A 21,802-nucleotide genomic window follows, 5' to 3' on the forward strand; every position below is an offset into this window, starting at 1 on the left:
AATGTTTTTGGTGTCAGCTTGGTGAAACCACCTATTATTGTACAAATAAAGCTAAATAAAATGTTTTGTTTTCTTAATTTGTAATTCCAACTGTTTTTGTTTAAACCTTTTAAGAGATTTTAGATGACATGCCAAAATGTCAAGCCAGAAGAACAGTTTAAAAACCACTGATTGTTTCAGTTAAAGGTTATTTTAATATTTACCTCACTCTGTACTGTGTCATTTTGGATCTGCTATTATTGAGTATGATTGTTCACACCATGAGGGTTCTATTCACTGAGAAATATTTGGAGTATAATGTACTTATTGCTTTTAGATGTATGAATAATTATCTAGAATTATATGACACCGTCTGGCTTTTTATGGCTTTTTAACTCCCCTGTCTGACTTGCTGATTTTTCAGTCCTTTTCCGAGTGAACCAGGAGGTGGCGGAAAGCACAGTGGCAATGTGTCTTTGGATGTGCTGCCAGTGAAAGGCCCTCAGGGCTCCCCGTTTCTCTCTCAAGCTGCTCCCCTGCCTCAAGACTCCGCAGTTGCTCAGGAGACCTGGACTGTCCAGCCTGAACACTTGGTTTTGGTAGCCCCTCCTGCTTGTGAGTATGTCAGCCATGACATGGCACATGTGTATCCTGGAAATTGGACCTGTGTGCTCTCTGCCCGCCGGCTCTCCTGCAGTATGCAGGTGACCTTGGTGACATTTTCGGGTGGTTTTCCCACCTCTGAGACCTGACTCATGCTTGCCTCAAGCAGTGTCATGATCCCGAGGTCACATTTCTCAGCCTAGCTCCTGCCTCCCAACAGAGGACCCGTATGTATCCCCACCCAGAGAGCTCACTGGGCACTTGACCTCTTGTTTACTTTTTTTTTGTTGTTTAAGATTTTTGTTTTTATTGGAAAGTCATATATAGAGAGGAGGAGAGAGAGAAAGATCTTCCGTCCGCTGATGCACTCCCCAAGTGGCCGCAACAGCTGGAGCTGAGCCAATCTGAAGCCAGGAGCTTCTTCCAGGTCTTAATCTTTGGGCCATCCTCTACTGCTTTCCCAAGCCACAACATGGAGCTGGATGGGGCGCATGGCCAGGATTGGAACTGGTGCCCATATGGGATCCTGCCGCTAGGCTGCCACAATGGGCCACTCTTATTATCTTTAATACTGATATCATTGGCTCACAGTGGCAGCAAATTGGCACTGTCCTACTTGCCAGAATTTAGAGCAGGCAGTAATAGCTTTCACATGTCCATTCCCTCTGCTCAGTGCTGCCAGTGTCTGTCATTTCCAGGTAGAGCAGTGGGCTCGTCCTCTCAGGAGTTTGAGCTGGTTGTGGCTGAGCAGTGCAGGGGAGCAGGTGATGCGCTGTGTAGGCATGGTTATTTAGAGTTTTAGAGTTGTTTTTATGATCTGGTGACTTTTTTTTTTTTCGCTATTATTAAATGTAACACTCTGTTTTTCTGCTATAATAGGTGACGCGGCAACCCCTGGACGCTTTCAGATTGTAAATAGTTCTGGTAGGCTGCTGAAATTTGAGCTGTATTGGCCAGCACATTGCCTGACAGTCACACCACAGCACGGACTTATTGCCCCGGAGTAAGTGTGACTTCTGTGTTCTTTCGTTGTTATTTAGGTACTATTGTGACACTTTAAGGTACGTTTATCTATTTGAAAGTAAGAGTGCATGCGATAGAGACAGGGAAAAGGAGAGTCATTTACTGGTTCACTCTCCCAAGTGAGCTCAGCAGGCTGAACCAAAGCCACGCATCTGGAACTCCATCTGGGTCTCCACTGTGGGGAGCAAAAGTTGGAGCGGTTGCACCATCCTCTGTGCCTGCGCAGGTACATAAGCAGGGAGCTGAGTTAGAAACAGAGCAGGTGGGACTCAAATGCCATCCTTAAATAGTATGCTGGTATTGCAGGTGTTGACTCAACACTCTGTACCACAGTGCCAGCCCTGTATTGTGGTGCCTTTTGAAGGATCAGATAATCTGTTCTTTTCATTTAGCCACTGCAGTTTTGTCCTGTTCTGATTCTATGGAATGACAGTCCCCAGGACTCACACCTGTTAGTGAAGAACATCACGCACATATCTGGTTAGGCTGTGACCCAGGAAGTGAAGGAACAGAGTCCCCCAGAGGAGAAGACCCCAGAACACAGTCCACACAGTTAGACGCAAGGAATACAGCCGGGCCTTTTTTTTTTCTTCTTTTCCAGAAAGTTAGCTTTATTGTCTCTGCCTAAATAAATAACACATACACACAAGACAAAACAATCAAAGGATTTTTATCCCAAGTAAAATAGACAGAGGTGTATCAATTTCAAATCCAGATATCAAGCATCCTGAATATTAAGAAATTACCTTTCTCACATACTTTCAAGTTGAATTATCCATATTAAATATTCCAATTCTAGGTTGGACTAAACAGGTACCAACTTATTTCTGCAAATTATCTTTAAAAGTCAAGTATGGCTTAAAAGTCATCAGCTGCTTCTGCATCATGGCACAAGCACACTAGTCATTATTCTGCCTTATCCATTTGTTCCTAATTCCAGCGAACATGCTGTTCATCTGTAGGCAATAAAAATCAAATTACTCTGCCCCAAATAGTAAAATATTCAGATGCTTTTCAAGTAAATCGTTAATTTACATTAATTTTGGTAGACAGTAAACACTAATAAAATTCAAGACATAATATCTTTAGAGCTTTTCTCTTCCCTTTTCACGCTAACCTTTCTCTGCAGAACTTATTTGATGTGGAAGAATACAGGAAACAGGCACAATTTGTTCCATTGTTCCAATCATACATGAACGAAATAAAAAGTCATGTAATCCTCATGAACTAATTCCTTACAAATCCAGATAATACTTCTTTAAAATGGTAAAGTATAATCACTGCCTTAACAGAACATAATAGTCCAGAGAAAAGCTATTGCTTAACATTCATTCCAAGCCACAGATTAACATGCAGATCATCCTGTTGTGATGGGCACATCACGTTGGCTCTACAGCCTCGATGATTAGGCATTGCACTCTGCTGGTTTTGTCTGAAGGATGCTTCTCAGATTAAATTTTCTCACTTATAATGTGTTTGAGCCATAACCTGGCTTCTGTATAGAATACTTTGATACTGGGGCAAGCGTTGGCATAGCAGGTAAAGCTGTTTCCTGTAACACTGACATCTTGCGTAAGTGCGGTTCAAGTCCTAGCTACTCCACTCTGCTCTGGTTTCCTGCTAATGACCTGGGGAAGCAGAAGGGAATGTTCCAACTGCTTGGGACCATAGAAGACACATCTGGGAAGATCCAGAGGTAGCTCCTAGTTTCCCCCTGGCTGAACCTTGGCTGTTGTTGCCATATGGGGAGTGAACCAATGGGTGGCAGATCCTCTGTGTGTCTGTGTCTCTCCCTCTCAGACTCTGACTTTCCAATAAATAAATAAATTTTTAGATTTTTTAAAAGGAAGAAGTGTTTTCTCACAGAGGGGAGGATACACAGCTGGGTCCCTAGTAGGAGAAAAAGCCACAGCTCCTTAGCTTGCCAGGCACTGGGAGTCAGCATGGAGTGCCCACTTGTGGAAGTTGCTTCAGATTAGAGACGAGCAGCTTTGCAAGAGAATGTAAAGCCTATTTACTTAGGCATGTCCTGAGCCTGTGAGCCCACGTCAGGTCAGCAGTAGTACTAGGTCAGTGTTGCTGGGACCACAGCAGTCAGCGGAGGTACCAGATGTGCAGGATTTCCTTTCCAGCTGATGGTTGAAATGACAGGATGTGATGGACAGGGTTTATCATAACTCTTTCCATAGCACTTTTTCATTTTCTTCTGTTACTATTATCAGTGAAAATTCTGCCCTGCCATTTTTGAGTCACAAATTTGATTACATTGCTTGTGTTTAAACTTCCACTGAGATTCTGTGGCTCTTGAAGAGAACACTGAGTACAGAACTACTGGCTAGCTAGACACTGTTACCTTCATTTCTTTTCCCAATCTCCCAACCCCGCACCTTTTCTTTCAGCTTCCTCCTCATCTGCTACCTTCTCTTTGTATTGTGACTGGATCATTCTCAATGACACAGTGCCTTGGAGCTTTTGTACTACTAATATTTTTTTCTCCAGAAGTATTCATTTCTGATCTTAGAGTGGCGTTTCTATGACAGTTTATTTTCACGTCAGTTTTACTGTTGGTTCCATGGTTCGTTCCATGGTTTGCCCCTGCGGGGACCTTGAGGGCCACCACAGTGCGTGGCTGCGTGGGAGGCAGCTCGTGTTCCCTGCTGTTTCTGAGCAGTAAGGAAATCGTAGGTTACTGGCAGAACAAATTGTACAGCTCTTGTGATTATTGCTATTAAAGTATAGAATGTCCTTGGTTTATGTTGTTAAACTCTTTTTTTTTTTTTTTTGTAAGGAGTAAGCTACAAATTCTTGTGAGTCCTAATGCTTCATTATCTACAAAACAGTCAATGTTCCCGTGGAGTGGTTTGATCTATGTACACTGTGACAATGGGCAGAAGGTACGTTTTCAATGTTGCCTTGAGTGTCTGTTCTGTTAATCTGTGGCATGATTCTTATCAGTACTTATATTTCAGAAACCATGTGAAAATACTTGTTTTTTGTTGTTTTTTTTTTCCCAGCTGTGTTTGAATTATTTAGTTACCTCAGTTAGTGTAGGATTTTGCTGTTAATGACCTCTGTTAGGGAATGAGGCAAATGGAGAACAGGGCGTAGAAGCTATTGCTAATAGGCAAAAATTTCTTGGTTTTTTTTTTTTTTTTTTTTTTTTTTTCCAAATGAACATTTATTATTTGCACAGATACATACAAATGATTCCCATTTTTAAAAACATACTAAAAAATTTCTTGTAAAGAAAAAAAGTTGTGGTAGGTGGGGAGGATACAGGGTCAGAGAGATTGACCTTGATTCAAGATCTGAATGAAACACTGAATTCATTAGCATTTTGTTTGTCTTTCATGATTTAAAACACTGGAGTTGCTGAGGCCAGAGCCATGGAGTAGCAAGCCAAGCCTCCGCCTGTGGTACCAGCCTCCCATAAGTGCTCCTGGCTGCTCCGCTTCCAATCCTGCTTCCTGTTTCTGACCTGGCAAAGCAGGAAAGGATGGATGAAGCCATTGGGCCGCCTTCACCCACAACGAAGACCTGGAGGAAGCTCTTTAAAATGTCAGCAATATGTATGTCGTATGTCTTTATTCATCTCATTTCAGAAAATTGTCAAAGTTCAGATTCGAGAAGATCTGACTCAAGAAGAGCTTCTGCCGCGCCTGGCCACCTCCAGCACGTTAGGAATTCTTACCTCAGCGTCAGAGCCTCCAGTCAGTCATCTGGTAAAGCCAGTGACAAAACCACCTTCCACAAAAGTTGAAATAAGAAATAAGACTGTTACTTTTCCTACAACAGAACCTGGTAAAACCTCAGGTATTGTATCACAGAATCCTGTGGCTCAAAAGTTTACTGATACATGGAATGCAGTGCTCCGTTATCAGTGAGCTCATGATGGGCACACATTTGCCCCCTATCCTGAAGAAAATCCAAGTCACCTCGATGATGGGCTGCATTTGAAATTGAACGATCTTAAATTCAGTGATTATACTCCAGGAATATGTGATGGTCTGAGCCTCCAGATCTCTCTCTGGCGTTGTTAGTGAGTTGTACATGAACAAGAGAGGGTGTGATGGAGCCTGGTTCTGTCATCTTCCTGTTGTAATGAGGCTTTGGGAAGACATCAGTTCATGTATTCAGGCATATTTGTAAAAGGTCTGTCCTATAACGTGTTTTCTGCTTTGCTAGTCTGTGTTCTTCAGGAGTCCTGAGGTAATTCTTATGTCTGTTTCCATCTGTTTTCTGTCTCTCCGTACATCTCCCTCCTGTCCTCCCTGTTGCTTGCTTTTCTCTCTGTTTGTCTTTCCAGTAGTAGAGCAGGTGGAACCTATTCGTTTCTTGCTGTTCTTCCCAGTAGGCACCGGGGCTTCCTCACCCTCTTCTCCGTTACTCTGGTCTAGTGATTGGTAACAGTTCTCTGACCTCATTGTGACCTTCAGTCTCCTGGCCCTACCATCTTTGCTGTCTCCACCAACTGCTGTGGCTCTGTAATGTCCCTGTCTCACGCACTCCCTCCACGTTCCTGCAGTCAGATTGTGCACCCCTCCATCCTAGCAGCAGGATCCTACTAGACATAATGGCACTGTCTTGCTGGTGGGTTCATAGCCACCATGGGTTTTTCTGCATCCCTCCTCCCTGCGTGTCCACACCCTCCCCAGGGGTGTCCCCACCTGCCTTGCTGGAGCCCTGTTCCTTTTCCAACTGCTCTTGACTTTGCCTTGTACAGGGAAGACAGAGAAGCCATGAGACTCAGTGACTTTCCATCACAGGTAAAACCTCGTGTTCGGAACCTGGGACTCAGAGCTTCCTCTGGTCCCTTCTCACTCATGGTCTCCAGGTGGCAGCCATTGGTTTCTCACATCAGCACACACAAGCCTCTGCCTTGACAGTTGAAGCAATATGCAGTTTCCCATCTTCCCTTCCTGAGGCTGTGCCATTGCTGGTAACCCTATTGGTGAGAGAGTCCTACTCCTGCCTTCATACCTCAGGCTGCCTGAGCTGGTGTTACAACCTTACCCGGCACTGGCTCCTGTCCAAGCCATGAAGGAGCTTCATTCTGCCACAACCATGTCCCCCTTTAGTTGCCTTTGTTTACTTGAACTTTCTGGAAAGTACTTTCTCGCAGCCTCTGTGGTCCTAGTGCCCCTGCTCGTTCTCATGTTGCTGTACTGGTCTTTCTCTGGGTTCTCCTGTGGATGATTGATGGCTATCTGTAACTCTGAGTACTGGTGTGTTCTCTGGCCTCGCCTGGAGCTCAGACAAGCACGACCCAGAGCCTTCTATTTCACGTGCTGCTGTGTCAGGTGTGACGTGCCAAAGCCTGCTCCACCTCTGGCCTCACTCACACTGATAAGTGGCACCACCATCTGCCGTCCACCGTTTGATTACACTTCTTCCTTTGCCACCTGCCCACCTAGTCCAACGCTCAGGCCTTTGGAGGCCATCTTCAAGGTAGATGGGCTCTTCAAGACCCTGTGGGCCTACCTCCTTTACTGCCAGGCGACTGTCAGTAGCTGGTGCTGGGCGCCCTGTGTGTCGTCCTTCAACTGCACCACTACAGTAATGTGCTCCCTGGGCTCCCTTGTCCACCATGTCGCTTACAGTTCCCTGTCTGCACCTCGGCCTGTAATTCCTTCAAAATGTCAGTTCTTTTCTTGTTCAACCTTCAGTGTCTGTGCATCACGCTCAGAACCGAATCCAAAATAGAAAATCTGCCATGCCTGGCTGTTTCGGAAAGCACTGTTCTCTCCCAGTGAGCTGCCACAGGGACCTCTCTATGCTACAGCGGTGGGTATGGCAGAGGTCTGGTGAGTGGCCCTCCCTTAGGCAGATGGCAATGAAGTGTGTGTGGGTTTTTTTTTTTTGTTTTTTCCCTTTTAGAGAGCTGTGTGGAATTTGAGAACCATGGCCCCACAGACGTGAAGTGGCACCTGTCATCTTTCGCTCCCCCTTATGTCAAGGTCAGTGGTGGTTACCTCCGGTATATCTGTTTTAGTGTTTAAACGTTATGCAAAATGTTTAAAAGTTGGAGTGTGGGCCTGGGCTGGTTTCACTGGCTGCTTCTTCTTCCAGCTCATTTACTTGGTTTTCTGTGTAGGGAGTGATACAAGGTGATTCTGAAAGGCACATTAGACAATCTGTGTAAAATACCTACTGCTTCCTTTAATTCTGACTCCTAGCTCTGATTTTTATCTGAAAGAGCCTTATTTTGGGACAAGCTGTGTTTGTTTTACTTGAAAGTATGTTTATCCACTAAGTGATGAGTGTGCGTACGCACTTTCTTTGCATGTTCAGAGCACTGTTGTGCCTTCAGCCAGTGGGAGCTGGGACCTGAGGGGGCCCTGAGGCTCACCGAGTGTTGCGGGAGCCCCTGCTGGTGGCACTCCCTGACCAGGCCTGGCAGTTGCATTGCTTACGAAACTCTGGCCTCTCTGCCTTGTATTTGGTGTGAGAATAACAGTTTTGAAGCGGAATACTAATAAAATGTGGCAAAGGTGGTCACTGGCTCTACCACAGGGAACTAAACAGATTGTGCTGCCTGGTGGGGAGGGGGAGGAGGGGGGACAGGTGGAAAGGTGCTTTCCACAGTGTCCTCAGGGTCTGCAAAGAAACGATTGCTGTTAGATGTTCTGAGTAGCATGGTCCAGGGAGGTCATAGCTTGGCCCTGCTGCTGTGGGGGTAGCATGCTGGACTGCGGAGCTCAGCTGGGAGGCTGGAGCTTTATCTGTCGTCTTGGGTGTTTTGAGTGGATTGTTTAAATAATTTCTTTGCAGGGAGTTGATGAAAGTGGAGATGTTTTTAGAGCTACTTACACAGCATTCAGATGCTCTCCTATCTCTGGCGTACTGGAAAGCCATGGAATTCAAAAGGTGAGTTTCGATTTTTTTCCCCTAGGCCAGTGCTGCACCTAGAGCCAGTCTTCCCACAAGACAAGTGACCTGCCTCAGTACGAGGCCGCCTACTCACACTGCACTCAGCAGAAAGTCTTCATACCACACTTGGTGGTGAAGGCTGCGTCTGTTCATGTGGCGTAGTTCACTGATCCAAATGAGAGTTTTGTCTACCAGCCAGACCTGGAAAAGCTGATCACTGCCAAAAGCAACTTAATGCTTGTGGCCTCGTCAGTTGAATCATCTTTGTGGATGACAGACCCCTTTCTGCCGCACAACCCTGTGAAGTCTGGGTTCATTGTCAGTCCTGACATTCGATGGGTCTCTCCTAGTGATACACAGCATCCCTGGGCCTCAGCAGCATACTTTTTCAATCTAACTGTTGAAACTCATTCAAACTGTAGTACACATGATGTTGACCCACTTATTCAGACTTTCAGACTTCTAATAAGCTCCAGAGTATAGCTGGTAAACTTGGACTGATTGTACAGTGGGCTTTCACAGTTTCTATATTTTTAGAAAGACACATACATAGTTCTGCAAGTGTAGTTTATTCCATTTTCCAAAGCATAGGAGAAGCAAAGCAACACAATAGGGCACGTTGATCCAGAACAGTTTTGACATAGCAGGAGGATTTGCAGAATAAGGAAGGCCTGCAGGAAAGACACCCTAGATCTGTAGGTTGGGAGACTGGATGTGTTGAGACAGAGTCCTGAACCCGACTTGACCCGTAGGTCAACATAGTCCCAGTCAGAACCCCCAATGAATTTTCTCTGCCCCCCGATTTTATTTTTGTTCTTGCACATTGAAATTGACAAGATGATCCTAAGATTCATTCAGGTACACAAGGGACCGAGGATAACCAAAATAATCTTGAAAGAGAACGAAGTAGACAAATCAGTAGGGCTGGCAGTGTGGTGTGGTGCTAAAGCCGTGTCCAGCAGCACTCGGATCCTGTGTAGGAGCTGTGAGGCGTCCTGGCTGCTCAACTTCCGACCCAGCACCATGCTGATGGCCTGGAAAAAGCGGTAGAAAATGGTCCCAGGGCTTGGGCCCCTATTACTTATGTGGGAGGCCTGGAGAAAACTCCTGGCTACTAGCCTCATCCTTGCTCAACCCTCGCTGTTGCAGGCTGAGGAGTGAACCAGTGGATGAACTGTGTCTTTCTGTGTCTCTCCCTCTTTAGATCTTTCTAAAAAAGAAAAAACAATGAAGTAGTAGAACTTAAACTTCTCATTTAAAAATCTATTATAAAGCTTTATTCAAAAGCTTTATAATTATATAGATACAGCAGTGGTGTTGACATAGGATACATGCACAAGGTGCTACAGACATGGAATGATTATTTAGCCACAGAATAAACTGTCAAATGTATGACTAGTTGTTTTGTTGTTGTTGTTTTAAGAAGGACACCAAAACAGTTTAATAGGAAACAAATATTTTTCAAACAAATGGTGCTGAGACAGCTTAGATATTCATACGCAAAAGAATGAAGTTGAACCCTTGCTTACACAGAAAAAAAAAAAAAAAAAAAAAAAACAGAAAATGGACCCTGCGTTGTAAGAGCAGAAAGTTTAAAACACGCGAGAGGGTGAACTTAGTAGAAAAACATGACCTTGGGCTAAGCATTGTTTTTTTTTTTTTTTTTTTTTTTTGAGGTATGATACCAATATTTTCTTACAAAGCCACAAAAGTAAAAACAGGCCAGTTATCAAAATTAAAATTACTTGTACATCAAAGCATGCCATCGTAAAATCAAAAATACTGTTTCTCACAATGGAAGAAAGTAGTTTGAAATCAAAGATTTGACGAAGGACTTGTATGCACAATAAAATAAGATGACTCAGTTTTTAAATGGAGCCAATATTTTTTGAATAAGTTCCTCCAAAGAGGATGTAGAAGTGGCCAAAAAGCATGTGGAAAGATGCTTAGAATTACTGGTCATTAGCAAAATTGATCAAAACTAGAAATGAAACTATATGGTTTTTTTTTTTTTTTGGTTTTTTTTTTTTAAACTAACTATTGGAATGGACATGGGACTCTTATGCATTACTGGTGGGAATGCCGCATAGGGTGGCTCCTACAGAAAGCTTTGATGGTTTCTCAGCTAAGTATAGAATTACTGTATGAACCAGCAGTCCCACCTCTGGGGGGTATACGTTAAAGCTTGTAGTGGGCATTCAAATAAAACCTTGTGCAAAGGTTTCATAGCAACGTTATTTTATAGTAGCCAAAACATTTAAAAGATAACTTCAATTCTGCAATGAACAGATACAACAAAATGTGGTATAACCATACAATGAAATATTTGCCATAAAAAGGAAGGAAGTGGGCCCGGCCCCATGATCTAGCGTAGAGGTTGAAGTCCTCACCTTGAATGCACTAGGATCCTATATGGGCGCCAGTTCTAATCCCTGTAGCCCTGCTTCCCATCCAGCTCCCTGCTTGTGGCCTGGGAGAGCAGTTGAGAACGGCCAAAAGCCTTGGGACCCTGCACCCGCATGGGAGACCTGGAGAAGGTTCCTGGCTGCTGGCTTTGGATCAGCACAGCACGGGCCGTTGCGGCTCACTTGCGGAGTGAATCATCGGACAGAAGATCTTCCTCTCTGTCTCTCCTCCTCTCTGTAATAAAAATTTTGCAATAAAAATTTATTTATTTAAAAAAAAAAAAAAAGGAATGAAGTTACTAGTGCATGCTCCATCCAGAGGTCTGAAGCTTTGCAGCATTTTGCTGGGTGAAAAGAAGCCAGTCATGAAAGACCACGTGTTGAATGACTGCATGTATGGAACTGTCTGGGATGGGCAAATCTGTGGATGCAGAAAGTAGATTAGGGAGAGAGAGAATGGAGAGTGACTGCTAATGGTGCAAAATTTATTTTTGTTGTGTTGGGAGTAAGTTAAGATTAGATTGTTGTAATGATAACAGCTTTGTAAAATGCACAATCAGGGTAAATCATGATGTCTTGGGTTCTTTTGTGTGAGGGTCAGTCAGGTGTAGCCACAAGAAGAGAGGCACAGAAAACGAAGTTCATTATAAAAGTCTCCAAAAGGAGGATTCTGTCACGCAGGGTCACCGGGATAGTCAGAATGCAGAAGACACGAGAGAGAGAAAAGTATGGCAGGGCAGGAGGAGCACTTAGGATTGCCTCAGCTGGATAATTTTGGTGAGTTTAAGCTGTTAGAGATCTAGGAGCCTTGTACTCAGCCTCAGGATGGTTAAGTCGGAGACACTTGGCTGTTCTGTGTGGCAGGCCAGTATGTGACCCTACACTAGTGGGTTTACACATCACAGCCTGCCCCTGCCTTCTGTCCCGAAGAATTGGCTGGCTTTGCCAGGGTGGTTTTGTGTGTGGTTTTTCATTCATTTTTACTTGAGAGACAGATTTATAGAGAAAAGGAGAGACAGAGAGCAGTGGTCTTCATCTGCTGATTCACTCCCCAGCTGACCATAATAGCAGGAGCTGGGCCAGCCCAGAGTATGAAGCTTCTTCCAGTTCTCTGGAATACCTAGGTGTATGGGCCTCCAAGGATGGCCAGCTTTCATTGCTTTTGCCCAAGCACACTAGCAGGGGGACTCGAACTGTCCCATGTGGGATGCTGACACTGCAGGGAGAGGTTTATCCTTACTGTGCCCTGGCATTGGCCCCGAATTTACTTTCTTCTGTTTGTTTGAAAGGCAGAGAGGGAGAATTTGGATTTGTTGCCTTATTCCCCAAATGCCTACAATAGCCAAGACTTGGTGAGGCCAAAGCGAGGACCTCGAACTCCATCTAGATCCTCACTCATAAATAGCAGGGAGCGAGGTATTTGAGCCATCAGTTCCTGTCTCCCAGGAAGCTAGGTGGGTACCACAGGCACTAGGACTTGAGCTAGTCATTCCAGTACGGGATGCAGGCATCCAAAACAGCATCTTAAGCCATTCCATCAAATGCTTATCTCAAAAAAGATTGATGTTAAAATATACAAAAATTGGGGCCCAGTGACATGGCTCAGTAGATGAATCCTTACCTTGTAAGTGCCAGGATCCCATATGGGTGCCAGTTCATGTCCCAGCTGCTCCACTTCCCATCCAGCTCCCTGCTTGTGGCCTGGGAAAAAAGTAGGGGATGGCCCAAAGCCTTGGGACCCTACACCCACATGGGTGACCTGGAAGAAGCTCCTGGCTTCGGATCAGCTCAGCTCCAGCCATTGCGGCCCCTTGGGGATTGAGCTAGCAGATGAAAGATCTTTCTGTGTCTCCTCTCTGTAAATCTGCCTTTCCGATAAAAATTGATAGATCTTAAAACAAAACAAAAATCTTAGACTCCACACTGGTAAATATTACAAAGTGCTATTTTTAAATACTACAGTGTTTTCATCACTGAGCTTTTAAACACATTGTACAAATGCAGATCATGTATATGTGATCAGGGTAGCCGCTCTCGCTGGCATTCTGAAGTTAACCATTGTGGCAGTTGGGATTAGTGTCTGGGAAGCTCGTCTTGTTCTACCTGTTACCACTCACCCTCCTCCATAATCACTCTGCACAGCTTCCTCTTCTTGTGTGGCTGTTGGGGGGTCTCTGGGTATTGCCATGACCAAATGGAGTGCCTTCCTGCAGTGGGCCCTTCCTCATGCAGACCCTGTGCCCGACTGCTCCAGTATGCTCTAGTACATTTTGACAGTATCTTTTCCTTCAAGATTTATTTATTTCTATTGTAAAGGCAGATATACAGAGAGGAAGAGAGACAATGAGGAAGACCTTCCGTCTGATGATTCACTCCCCAAGTGAGCGCAACGGCCGGTGCTGCGCCAATCTGAAGCCGGGAGCCAGGAGCTCTTCTGGGTGTCCCACACAGGTGCAGGATCCCAAGGCTTTGGGCCATCCTCGACTGCTTTCTCAGACCACAAGCAGAGAGCTGGATGGGAAGCAGGGACCGCTGGGATTAGAACCGGCACCCATATGGGATCCTGGTGTGTGCAAGGCGAGGACTTTAACCACTAGACTGCCGCACCAAAAATAATAATCTGCTTTTTTCAAGAATGTGGCTTATAAAGTCATAAAAATGTACTTTGTGGGCCTGGCATGATAGCCTAGTGGCTAAATCCTCGCCTTGTATCTGTTGGGATCCCGTATGAGCTCAACTCCAGCCGTAGCGGTCACTTGGGGAGTGAACCAGTGAACAGGTCTTTTTCTCTATATCTTCTTTCTGTTTATCTCTACCTTTACAATAAAAAAAAATGATAAATCTTTAAAAAATGTACTGTGGATTTGTTACACTAGCAAATGCATGAAAACAAGCATTCAACTTATTTTTCATTTAGCACAAAAGCTAGTCAGTTGTCACCAGTTCTTTTAGCTTTTTCGTACTGAAGCTTTGAATTGGTAACCCGACTACATGTGTGTGATGCTCGGTGTCTACATTTCTCCTCTCTTCTGTGTTTCATAGGTCTCTGTCACGTTTTTGCCCAGGGATAGAGGGCATTATGCCCAGTTTTGGGATGTTGAATGTCACCCTGTTAAAGAGCCTCACATGAGCCACACATTGAGATTTCAACTCTCTGGACAAGTGAGTATTGGTTGGGATGTAAGTAAATTATTGTGTCTGTTAAAACCGGATGAGGTTGGCATGGTGGCCTAGAAGGGTAATCCTCTGCTTATGGTGCTGGCATTCCATGTGGGTACCAGTTCTAGTCCCTGCTGCTCCGCTTCAGATCCAGCTTCCTGCTAATGATTGCAGAATACAGCAGAGTATGGCCCAAAGCCTTGGGTCCCTGTGCCCAAGTGGGAAACCCAGAGAAAGCTCCAGACTCCCGACTTCAGATCAGCTCTGGCTGTTGTGGTCATTTAGGGAGTGAATCGCAGATGGAAGATTTCTCCATAACTCTTTCAAGTGAAAGAAATCAATCTTTAAAAAGAAAAAGAACATTAGCAGAATAAAAAAAAAATATTTTACTGAAAATACAAAGTATTCCCCTGTGTTCTTTTACTAATGTCATTGTATAACCCCACAATTGTACCTTTTTTGTCTCTTAGTTTGCATGTTTGAGGTCTCGGTTTGCTCTAGTGTTTTTGTGACACACAAACCTGTTTGATGTTCTGTGTACGATATTTGAAGAGACCAGACAGTGTGCAGAAGAAGTATGGCTTGCAATTTATGGGGCTTAGAAAGCGAAGTTTCCTTTTAAAAAATTTTTAAGAAAAATGATAGAATTAAAATAGGTAAAAAGTCATATTTTGTTAATGTTCGTTTTTCCTTCTCCAGTGTGGTGATTTTTTTTTTTTTCAATGCAGAGCACCAGAGCGGAAAACGTGTCTGAAAATGCCTGTGCTTCTGCGGATACTCTGGTTAAAATCGACGCCATGCCTACGCCCCGAAGACGGGCTCAGTCGGTGACGTCTGCTCTCCTGCCTGGGTATGCGCTTTGGTTGTCTGAATGAATCCTTCCCCTGTGTCATAGACACTGAAATGCTCGGTGGGCAGCCTGTGAGTCCACTTCACTGACACCCCGGGATCTTCTGTGTCTGGGGGACAGCCTGAGAGTCCACTTCACGGACACCCCGGGATCTTCTGTGTCCCTCTGCAGTCCAGATTTGTCCTCTGACGTCCTAGGTCAGTTTGCCTGACTTGGATGTACTTTGTGTATTCTTTGCGGCTGCCTCCTTGAGCACAGCTTCTTCAGCATCGTGTGTGTTACTGAGTGCATCAGTAGTTTCGTTCTGTTTTCCTAGCTACCTATGTGCACCTTATGATTGAAGGCCAGTCTGAAAGTGATGTGGGTGTAATTATTGGTGCATTTCTGAGGACAAATATTTTCATTGCTTGTTGGATCAATCACAGGATAAACATGTTTAAAATAAGCTGCGCAGTAGTTTTTGAAAAGTAATTGTTCTATGTTCCTACATGCAGTGTATGAAAATAGATTATTAAGAACTAAAATGTTATGTGCTGGGCGTTGTGGCACAGTGGATCAGTCCCCCCCTTGGAATGCCACATCTCATGTTAGCATGATAGTTCAAGTCCCTGCTCCTCTGCTTCTGACTCAACTCCCTGCCAATGTGCCTGGGAAGCAGCAATCCTGGTACAAGTCCTTGGGTTCCTGCCGGCCATGTGGGATATCTGGATGGAGTTCCTTGCTCGGACCCCAGAGGGAGCCAGCAGATAGAAGATCTCTCTGTTTTTGTCTCCCCCCCATCACTCTGTCTTTCCAACAAATAAATCTTTATTTTAAAAATATAGTTAAAGATATGAATTTTAATTATGTATTTGTCTTTTAAAACTTTATACATTTTGTTTTGAATATTTATTTATTTTTATTGGAAAAGTAGATTTACAGAGAAGGAGAGAGAGGAAAAAAAGATCTTCTGTCTGCTGGTTCGCTCCCCAAATGGCCAAAACAGCCAGAGCTCCACCAACCCGAAGCCAGGAACCAGGAGCTTCTTCCAGGTCTCCCACACGAGTGCAGGGTCCCAAGGCTTTGAGCCGTCCTTGACTGCTTTCCCAGGCCACCAGCAGGGAGCTGGATGGGAAGCGGGGCCACCGGGATTAGAACCAGCGCCCATACGGGATCCTGGTGGATCCAAGGCAAGGATCTAGCCACCAAGCTATCACACTGGGCCCTAAAGTATAAATCTTAGGCTAGCAGCTTATACAGCTTTAGTGAAAATATTTATCCCATCCAATGAAAATGTTTCTAGTAATCCTAATTAGCAGTTAGGTCTAATTTAATTCTGGAAGAAATCACTTGGGGACAAAATACTCATGCATGCTAAATACTTCTTGAATTTAAGATGAATTTTGTCACTCATTTTCTCATAGTAGCAAATCACACATTTTGGAAACGGTGATAACCCTTGAAAGAGTATTCCGTGCACACAGTCCTCTCCATGCTGGCCTTCACCCACTGATGGCTCAGCTGGGTCAGGTGTGCAGGCCTGCCCTGGCCCTGCTTCCGTGGCCTCCCTTGGAGGAGCAGCCTCACGAGGCCAGGCATCACATTGTGGGCAAGGAAGTGGGAAGTGTGGCAAACCATGGCGGAGGCAGCTTGGTGTGCAACAGGTGGGAGTACTTCCCTGGAAATGGCCTTGTTAAGTTGAGGAGGATGAGTGGGAATGGCCATGCAAGGTTTCCAGTAGCGTCAAGACTGGGCAGTGGAGATTGTTGGCTCGTGAGGAGCCACGTGACGCCCAGAGAGGTTCCGAGTCAGCCGGAGCCTGGAGTAGTGTGAGCGGAGGTTGCACAGGGATGTGGTCAAATGGGAGGATTATACCTTCTGCTTAGTATGGACTGACTAGAGATGGGCTAGAAGAGATAATGGTAACAGAAGTCAGCATCTGTCTTTTCAGTTGTCCAAGAGTAAAATCATTTTAAGAATGATGAAGACAATGACAGGTTGGAACCTGAGAGAGATCAGGATTTCATGGCGGCTCCTAGCTAATGGTTCTCCAAGACAGGAGGTGTGAGTGTAGACCTGGGATCCAGGGGCAGGATCACGGGATGTCTCTGAGATGTCGAAGAAATGGTTGTGTCATGATTGAATAGTGGAGGTAGAGGAGGATCGCCTGGGAGTGCGCCAGGGAATGGTTAGGCCATGGGGAGGCCAGCCCTTGGAGAGCAGGGACAGACAGTGGGAGCGGGGCTAGACTTCCAGCGGAGTTGCTGAAGAAAGGAGCAGAGGGGACTCAGAGAGACCATTGAAGGTTCTGTCCTCACTAGATGTTGCTGACAGGCTTGCAAAGCAGTTAACAGCGTGGAGCAGCCCAGAACCTCAGTGTAGGGAGTCCAGGTGAAATGAAGGAGAGTAGACTACATCGGAGACAGAAGACAGCCGCGGGGAGGGAGAGGCGCCTCACCCCGCCTTCTGTGCACCTGCACAGGACCCTGCAGTGGACAAGGGGCCATGACAGAACCATTGTTTTAAGATAAATTGTGAGACAAAACACAGATCGCACCAGTGCTACCTCATTTAACATGTAAAAGCACTTTACGTTTAAATGATTAACTTTTGCGCCTCTTCCCTGAGCAGGCAGCCTGATACAACCCACCGTGGAGTTTATGCCCCGGAAGATTCATACGAATTTCTGCCAACCAGAGTTGGAGAATCAAGGACAATAAAAGTCAACTTACGAAATAATTCTTTTATTACGCACTCGGTAAGTTGGAAACAAAAATGTAGGCTTTGGGAAAAATCAGTACAATCAACTGGTATTGCTGTGCAACGTGTCGGTACACAGAAGTGTTGTATAGTTTAAGTTGGAATAATGCTCTAATACTGTGTTTGAAAACAAACTCATTAAAAGTTCATGATCTTGTGCTTGAAAAATTTTTCATACATGGTTTTGAACTTTTTTCCTCTCCATTTTCTGAACTTTTAGACATATTTCCAAATAATGCTTACTTTAGTCAAAATCAGAATGAATTTATGTTAAAAACGCCTTAAATGTATTTTCCTTATGTGAGCAGTTGTTCTTACTTAGTTTTGTGGCTGTATTTAAACTTCTAAAAATATGTTTGAAGAAATGCATGTAGCATTTTTTTTTTTTACATATTACTGTATCCAGTTTGCATGGCTTCATAAAGTGTTTCTTGTTAAATTCCAGCTGAAGTTTTTAAGTCCCAGAGACCCATTCTACATCAAACATTCCAAATATTCCTTGAGGTGAGTTTACTGTCAATTAGTGTTGTCGTCAGTGGGCAGGGAGGTCTTCTCTGTTGCGTACCCACAGCCTTCCCCCATTGTTCACATCGCTGGCTTTTGTAAGCCTGGGCGTTCTCGCCAGTGACCAAGGGAGGTTAAGGAGTTCGAGGGAAATAGTCCCTGACCATCCGGAGTGGCTCTGACAGTGTCCTCACCTGGTGTTTGCACCTGGCATGTGACTTTTCAGACATCAATTATCAATTAGTGACTAGCTTCTAGAATAACTCCTGCATCACATGTTATTTTCCCTGGTATGTTAATAATGAGGATTTAATTTTTTCACTAATGGAGACGAAAACTTTGGCACATTCATTGGGAAAAAATTTGTTGTTTTTCATAGTTGGTATTCTTAAAAAAACATGTATTGTTCATACGGGTCTGTATTTTTTTTATCCTTGCTCATTTGCTCTTTGTGATGTATGCTTAGTTTGAAATCTCAAGCTGGGTTGTTACTGTTACTTAGAATTCAACAGTGGGATTCTGTTGGGCTGTGTGCTGAAGGTTTTTAACTTCATCTTTGAACATTTAAACCCTTCAATGATTGTAAGATCTTACACGTTAGCATTAGGGGACTAGCCTAGAAACATGGTCTAGTCTGAAAATTTGGGCCGCTCTGCAAACTGCTAATGACTGACATATACCTTCACTGGAGCGCTGGGAAGATGCCTTGATGGAGAGCTCTTCTGTTTTCAGCCCTCTGTCTCCTCCTCCTGCTGGGGACTGTCGAGCACATTACTGGAGGACACACCCTCCTTTTGCTCCCAGGAGACTGACCAAAAGGCACGAAGTGTAAATTCAACAAGGAGTTTTTCTAGAAACCTGTCATCCCTTTAATCTCCCTGAGCCTCATTTTCCCTGGATCTGAAGTGGAGGTGCTCCTGTTGCTGACAGCTGGGACTCCTGAGGGGCGTGCGAGATGTGCGCTGTCTGATATTCTGATGTCCAGACGTGCTAACAGATCCTGATGCTTGCCGTCTTTCTCAGATCCCGGGAGGCTGGTCTGTATTGTCGGTTTCCTCAGCACTGTAGATTGTGGCAGAAATCTGTGCCATATCAGCGCTTCTTGTTTTAGTCCCTTTAATAACAGCTGTGTAGAAAGGAAATTACCAAGTTTGAAAAACAGCTAAATCAGATGCTGACTAATGTGCTCTGAGTTCTAGTTGGACAGTAGTCTGTGGCTCTCTCCAGTGGATGCGGGATTCCACATGATTAAGACTCATTGATGATGTCTCATGGACAGTACGTAAAGTGTATGTGGTCTCATTCACCATAGCAGTGAAGTTATTTTGACTTTATGAGCTAGAATAAAACCCCCGTTGGGTGTTTTGGTGCAGTGGGTTAAACTACTGCTTGGATACCTGCGTCCTAAATTAGAGTGTTGGTTCAAATCCCCGCTACTCCTCTTCAGTCCAGCTTCTCTCGTGGGTAAGCAGCAGGTGATGACCCTGGTATCTGAGTACATTCTCTCTCTCTCTCTCTCTCTCTCTCTCTCTCTCTCTCTCTCTCTCTCTCTCTCTTTCTTCCCTCCTCTCCATCTCTGCCTCTCTGTTTATGACACAAATATTTTTTTAAGCCTTCAAGATAGGTTTTGTTTTTTAAACAAGGCAGTCATTAATTGACTCTATATAATCTGAATAAAAATTCGGGAAAATTTTCAAGGAGAAATTTTATGAATTTTCAAGAAAAAACCGTTAATGACAGAAATGCAACATGTGTTAAAGTTCTTTGCTGTGGAGCAAATGAAGTGGGGAAATTTGGAGCATCCTAAAACCTTCTGTCATACAGGTGCCACCTGCTTTTTGCAGATGGATTACAGCTCTCTGTGTAAAGGGGTGAGCCTCTTATTTCCCTTTTTCTGTTTTTATTAGATCGCAAGAAATACATATGTATACATATACACATATACATACATATTTTGCATATATATGTGGTTTTAATAAAATGTTAGGTTTTTCTCCCCCTTGGTGCCAGTTCTTACTAAAGAACGCCATCAAGGAAATAGAAACAGATGTAAGCAGCCCATTAGCAGGCCAGATACCCTCATCTAACCCTGTGCCCGTCACCGAACAGACTGCGGGGTCGCTGGCTGCTGCTGCCATGCCATTGGTTGCCTTTTCTTCCTGTTTCAGAGCCCGGCATTACATCCACATCCCTGTGCACTTCAAGCCAAAGTCGGCAGGCAGGTTTAAAGGGTTACTCGTCATTCAGACGGACGAAGGCAAGAGTGTTGGTGTTCAACTGTTTGGTGAAGCTCTTGGAAAAGAGTAACTAGAATACACTTTGTGGAAAGTAAAATCCACAACTTACGTCTTGGTAACTTCATTTTTTCTACACTACAATGATGCTGTTGTATTTATTTTGTACGATAAATTGGCTGTTTTGTTGTGTTTTGAGAATCTAATACTGAAGACCTAATATATCATGTAATTCGTCTAAGTATTAACTTTTACAGGGAAGAGTTATATTTTCGCATTGATTATGATATTGTGAATAAATGTTGTATATATATTTTAATGCAGTATATCCAGAAATAAACTTTATTTTCCGCCGCACTTATCTGGTTTTATGCCATGTCATGCAAAAGCCAGAATAATCACTTTTGACCTTATTTTCCATCCTGCTAGCTAGATGCGAGCTGTTCTGGGGGTTTTTCCTCCGTTACACTTGCCTTTACTTCCTTAGCTGGTCACCTCAAGTGAAAGAACAGTTTTCTCAGAATTCTTTTCTGCAGGGGAAGTGTTCATATCCAATGCAGAAGCTGTGGAGAGGCCCGTAGGTCTTTGGATGTTGCTGGTTTTCTCATTAGAGCTGGACAGGACTTTGCTCCTGCATCCAGTAGAGAAGGGTCGTGGGTGAGGAGAGAGGGGAGTGGCCTGCAGTGGGGTTAAGCCACGGCAAGACATGAGCTACAGACAGCCTAGGGTTCCAGGCGAAGGAGCCCTCCACAGAGCAGGGCGCGGTGAGCAGTTGCTTCTTTGACATGAGTTGTGCGCCTTGGGAGAGTTTTCTGAGCCCGTGGCCTTCTCGCAGGAAGCAGTGCCATCCCAAGTTGTGAACACTGCAGTGGCTGGTGGCTTCTGGGGGTCATGCTGGCCTCAGCAACTCTACCTCTGGGAGCCATTTCCCCCTCTCATTCCTTCCCCCTATCCCCCAGACATCTCTTGTCTTCACCTCTTCCGAGTTCCAGACCCTGTCCGGCCGCTCACGGCCATGTGGTTGTAGCGTAGGCGTTTCTCTCGACTCCTGTCTGCCTCCAACTTCCATCTGGATTTCCTTGCCTCAGTAGATGTCACTTACCAGCACCCTAAATTTTGGTATCTTTTAAGCCATCACCCCATCATGGCATGTCCCTCTAGTCTCCTGGGGTACCCCAGCACCTCCTCCCCCTCACTGAGATACTTTCTGATAAGATGTTGGGCCCTTAGGGAAGACAGCCCATCTGAGGAATGATGGGAGGTGGTTCAGGCTCTGTTCTCCTTGGAAGCCTCTGCGCCTGCCCAGAGTCCAGCACCTGCGGTATTGTGAATGCATGGATGTACCATCCATTGCAGCTCCCGTGTCTTCAGAGAAAGTCTGAATGCGCATACAGTATAATCTAGGACACTCTCAGTGTAATTCTTCAATCTAAAAA

General features: G+C 44.6%; 1 protein-coding gene across 1 annotated transcript in view; it reads left to right on the forward strand.

The window, feature by feature from the left end:
- The window catches only part of CEP192 (centrosomal protein 192), a 101,847-nt gene extending 81,204 nt beyond the window's left edge, over positions 1-20,643 (forward strand). The window contains exons 34-44 of the mRNA XM_058678659.1: positions 404-594; positions 1,462-1,585; positions 4,394-4,499; positions 5,208-5,418; positions 7,483-7,562; positions 8,377-8,472; positions 13,923-14,042; positions 14,768-14,889; positions 17,500-17,626; positions 18,074-18,132; positions 20,301-20,643. Of these exons, the coding sequence (XP_058534642.1) occupies positions 404-594; positions 1,462-1,585; positions 4,394-4,499; positions 5,208-5,418; positions 7,483-7,562; positions 8,377-8,472; positions 13,923-14,042; positions 14,768-14,889; positions 17,500-17,626; positions 18,074-18,132; positions 20,301-20,439 (1,375 nt within the window). The 3' untranslated portion in view covers positions 20,440-20,643. The remainder of the gene's footprint in view (positions 1-403; positions 595-1,461; positions 1,586-4,393; positions 4,500-5,207; positions 5,419-7,482; positions 7,563-8,376; positions 8,473-13,922; positions 14,043-14,767; positions 14,890-17,499; positions 17,627-18,073; positions 18,133-20,300) is intronic.
- Positions 20,644-21,802: the final 1,159 nt, after the last annotated feature.

This window comes from Ochotona princeps, chromosome 21 (genome assembly GCF_030435755.1).
Source record: "Ochotona princeps isolate mOchPri1 chromosome 21, mOchPri1.hap1, whole genome shotgun sequence".
In the NCBI taxonomy this organism is placed as follows: domain Eukaryota; kingdom Metazoa; phylum Chordata; class Mammalia; order Lagomorpha; family Ochotonidae; genus Ochotona; species Ochotona princeps.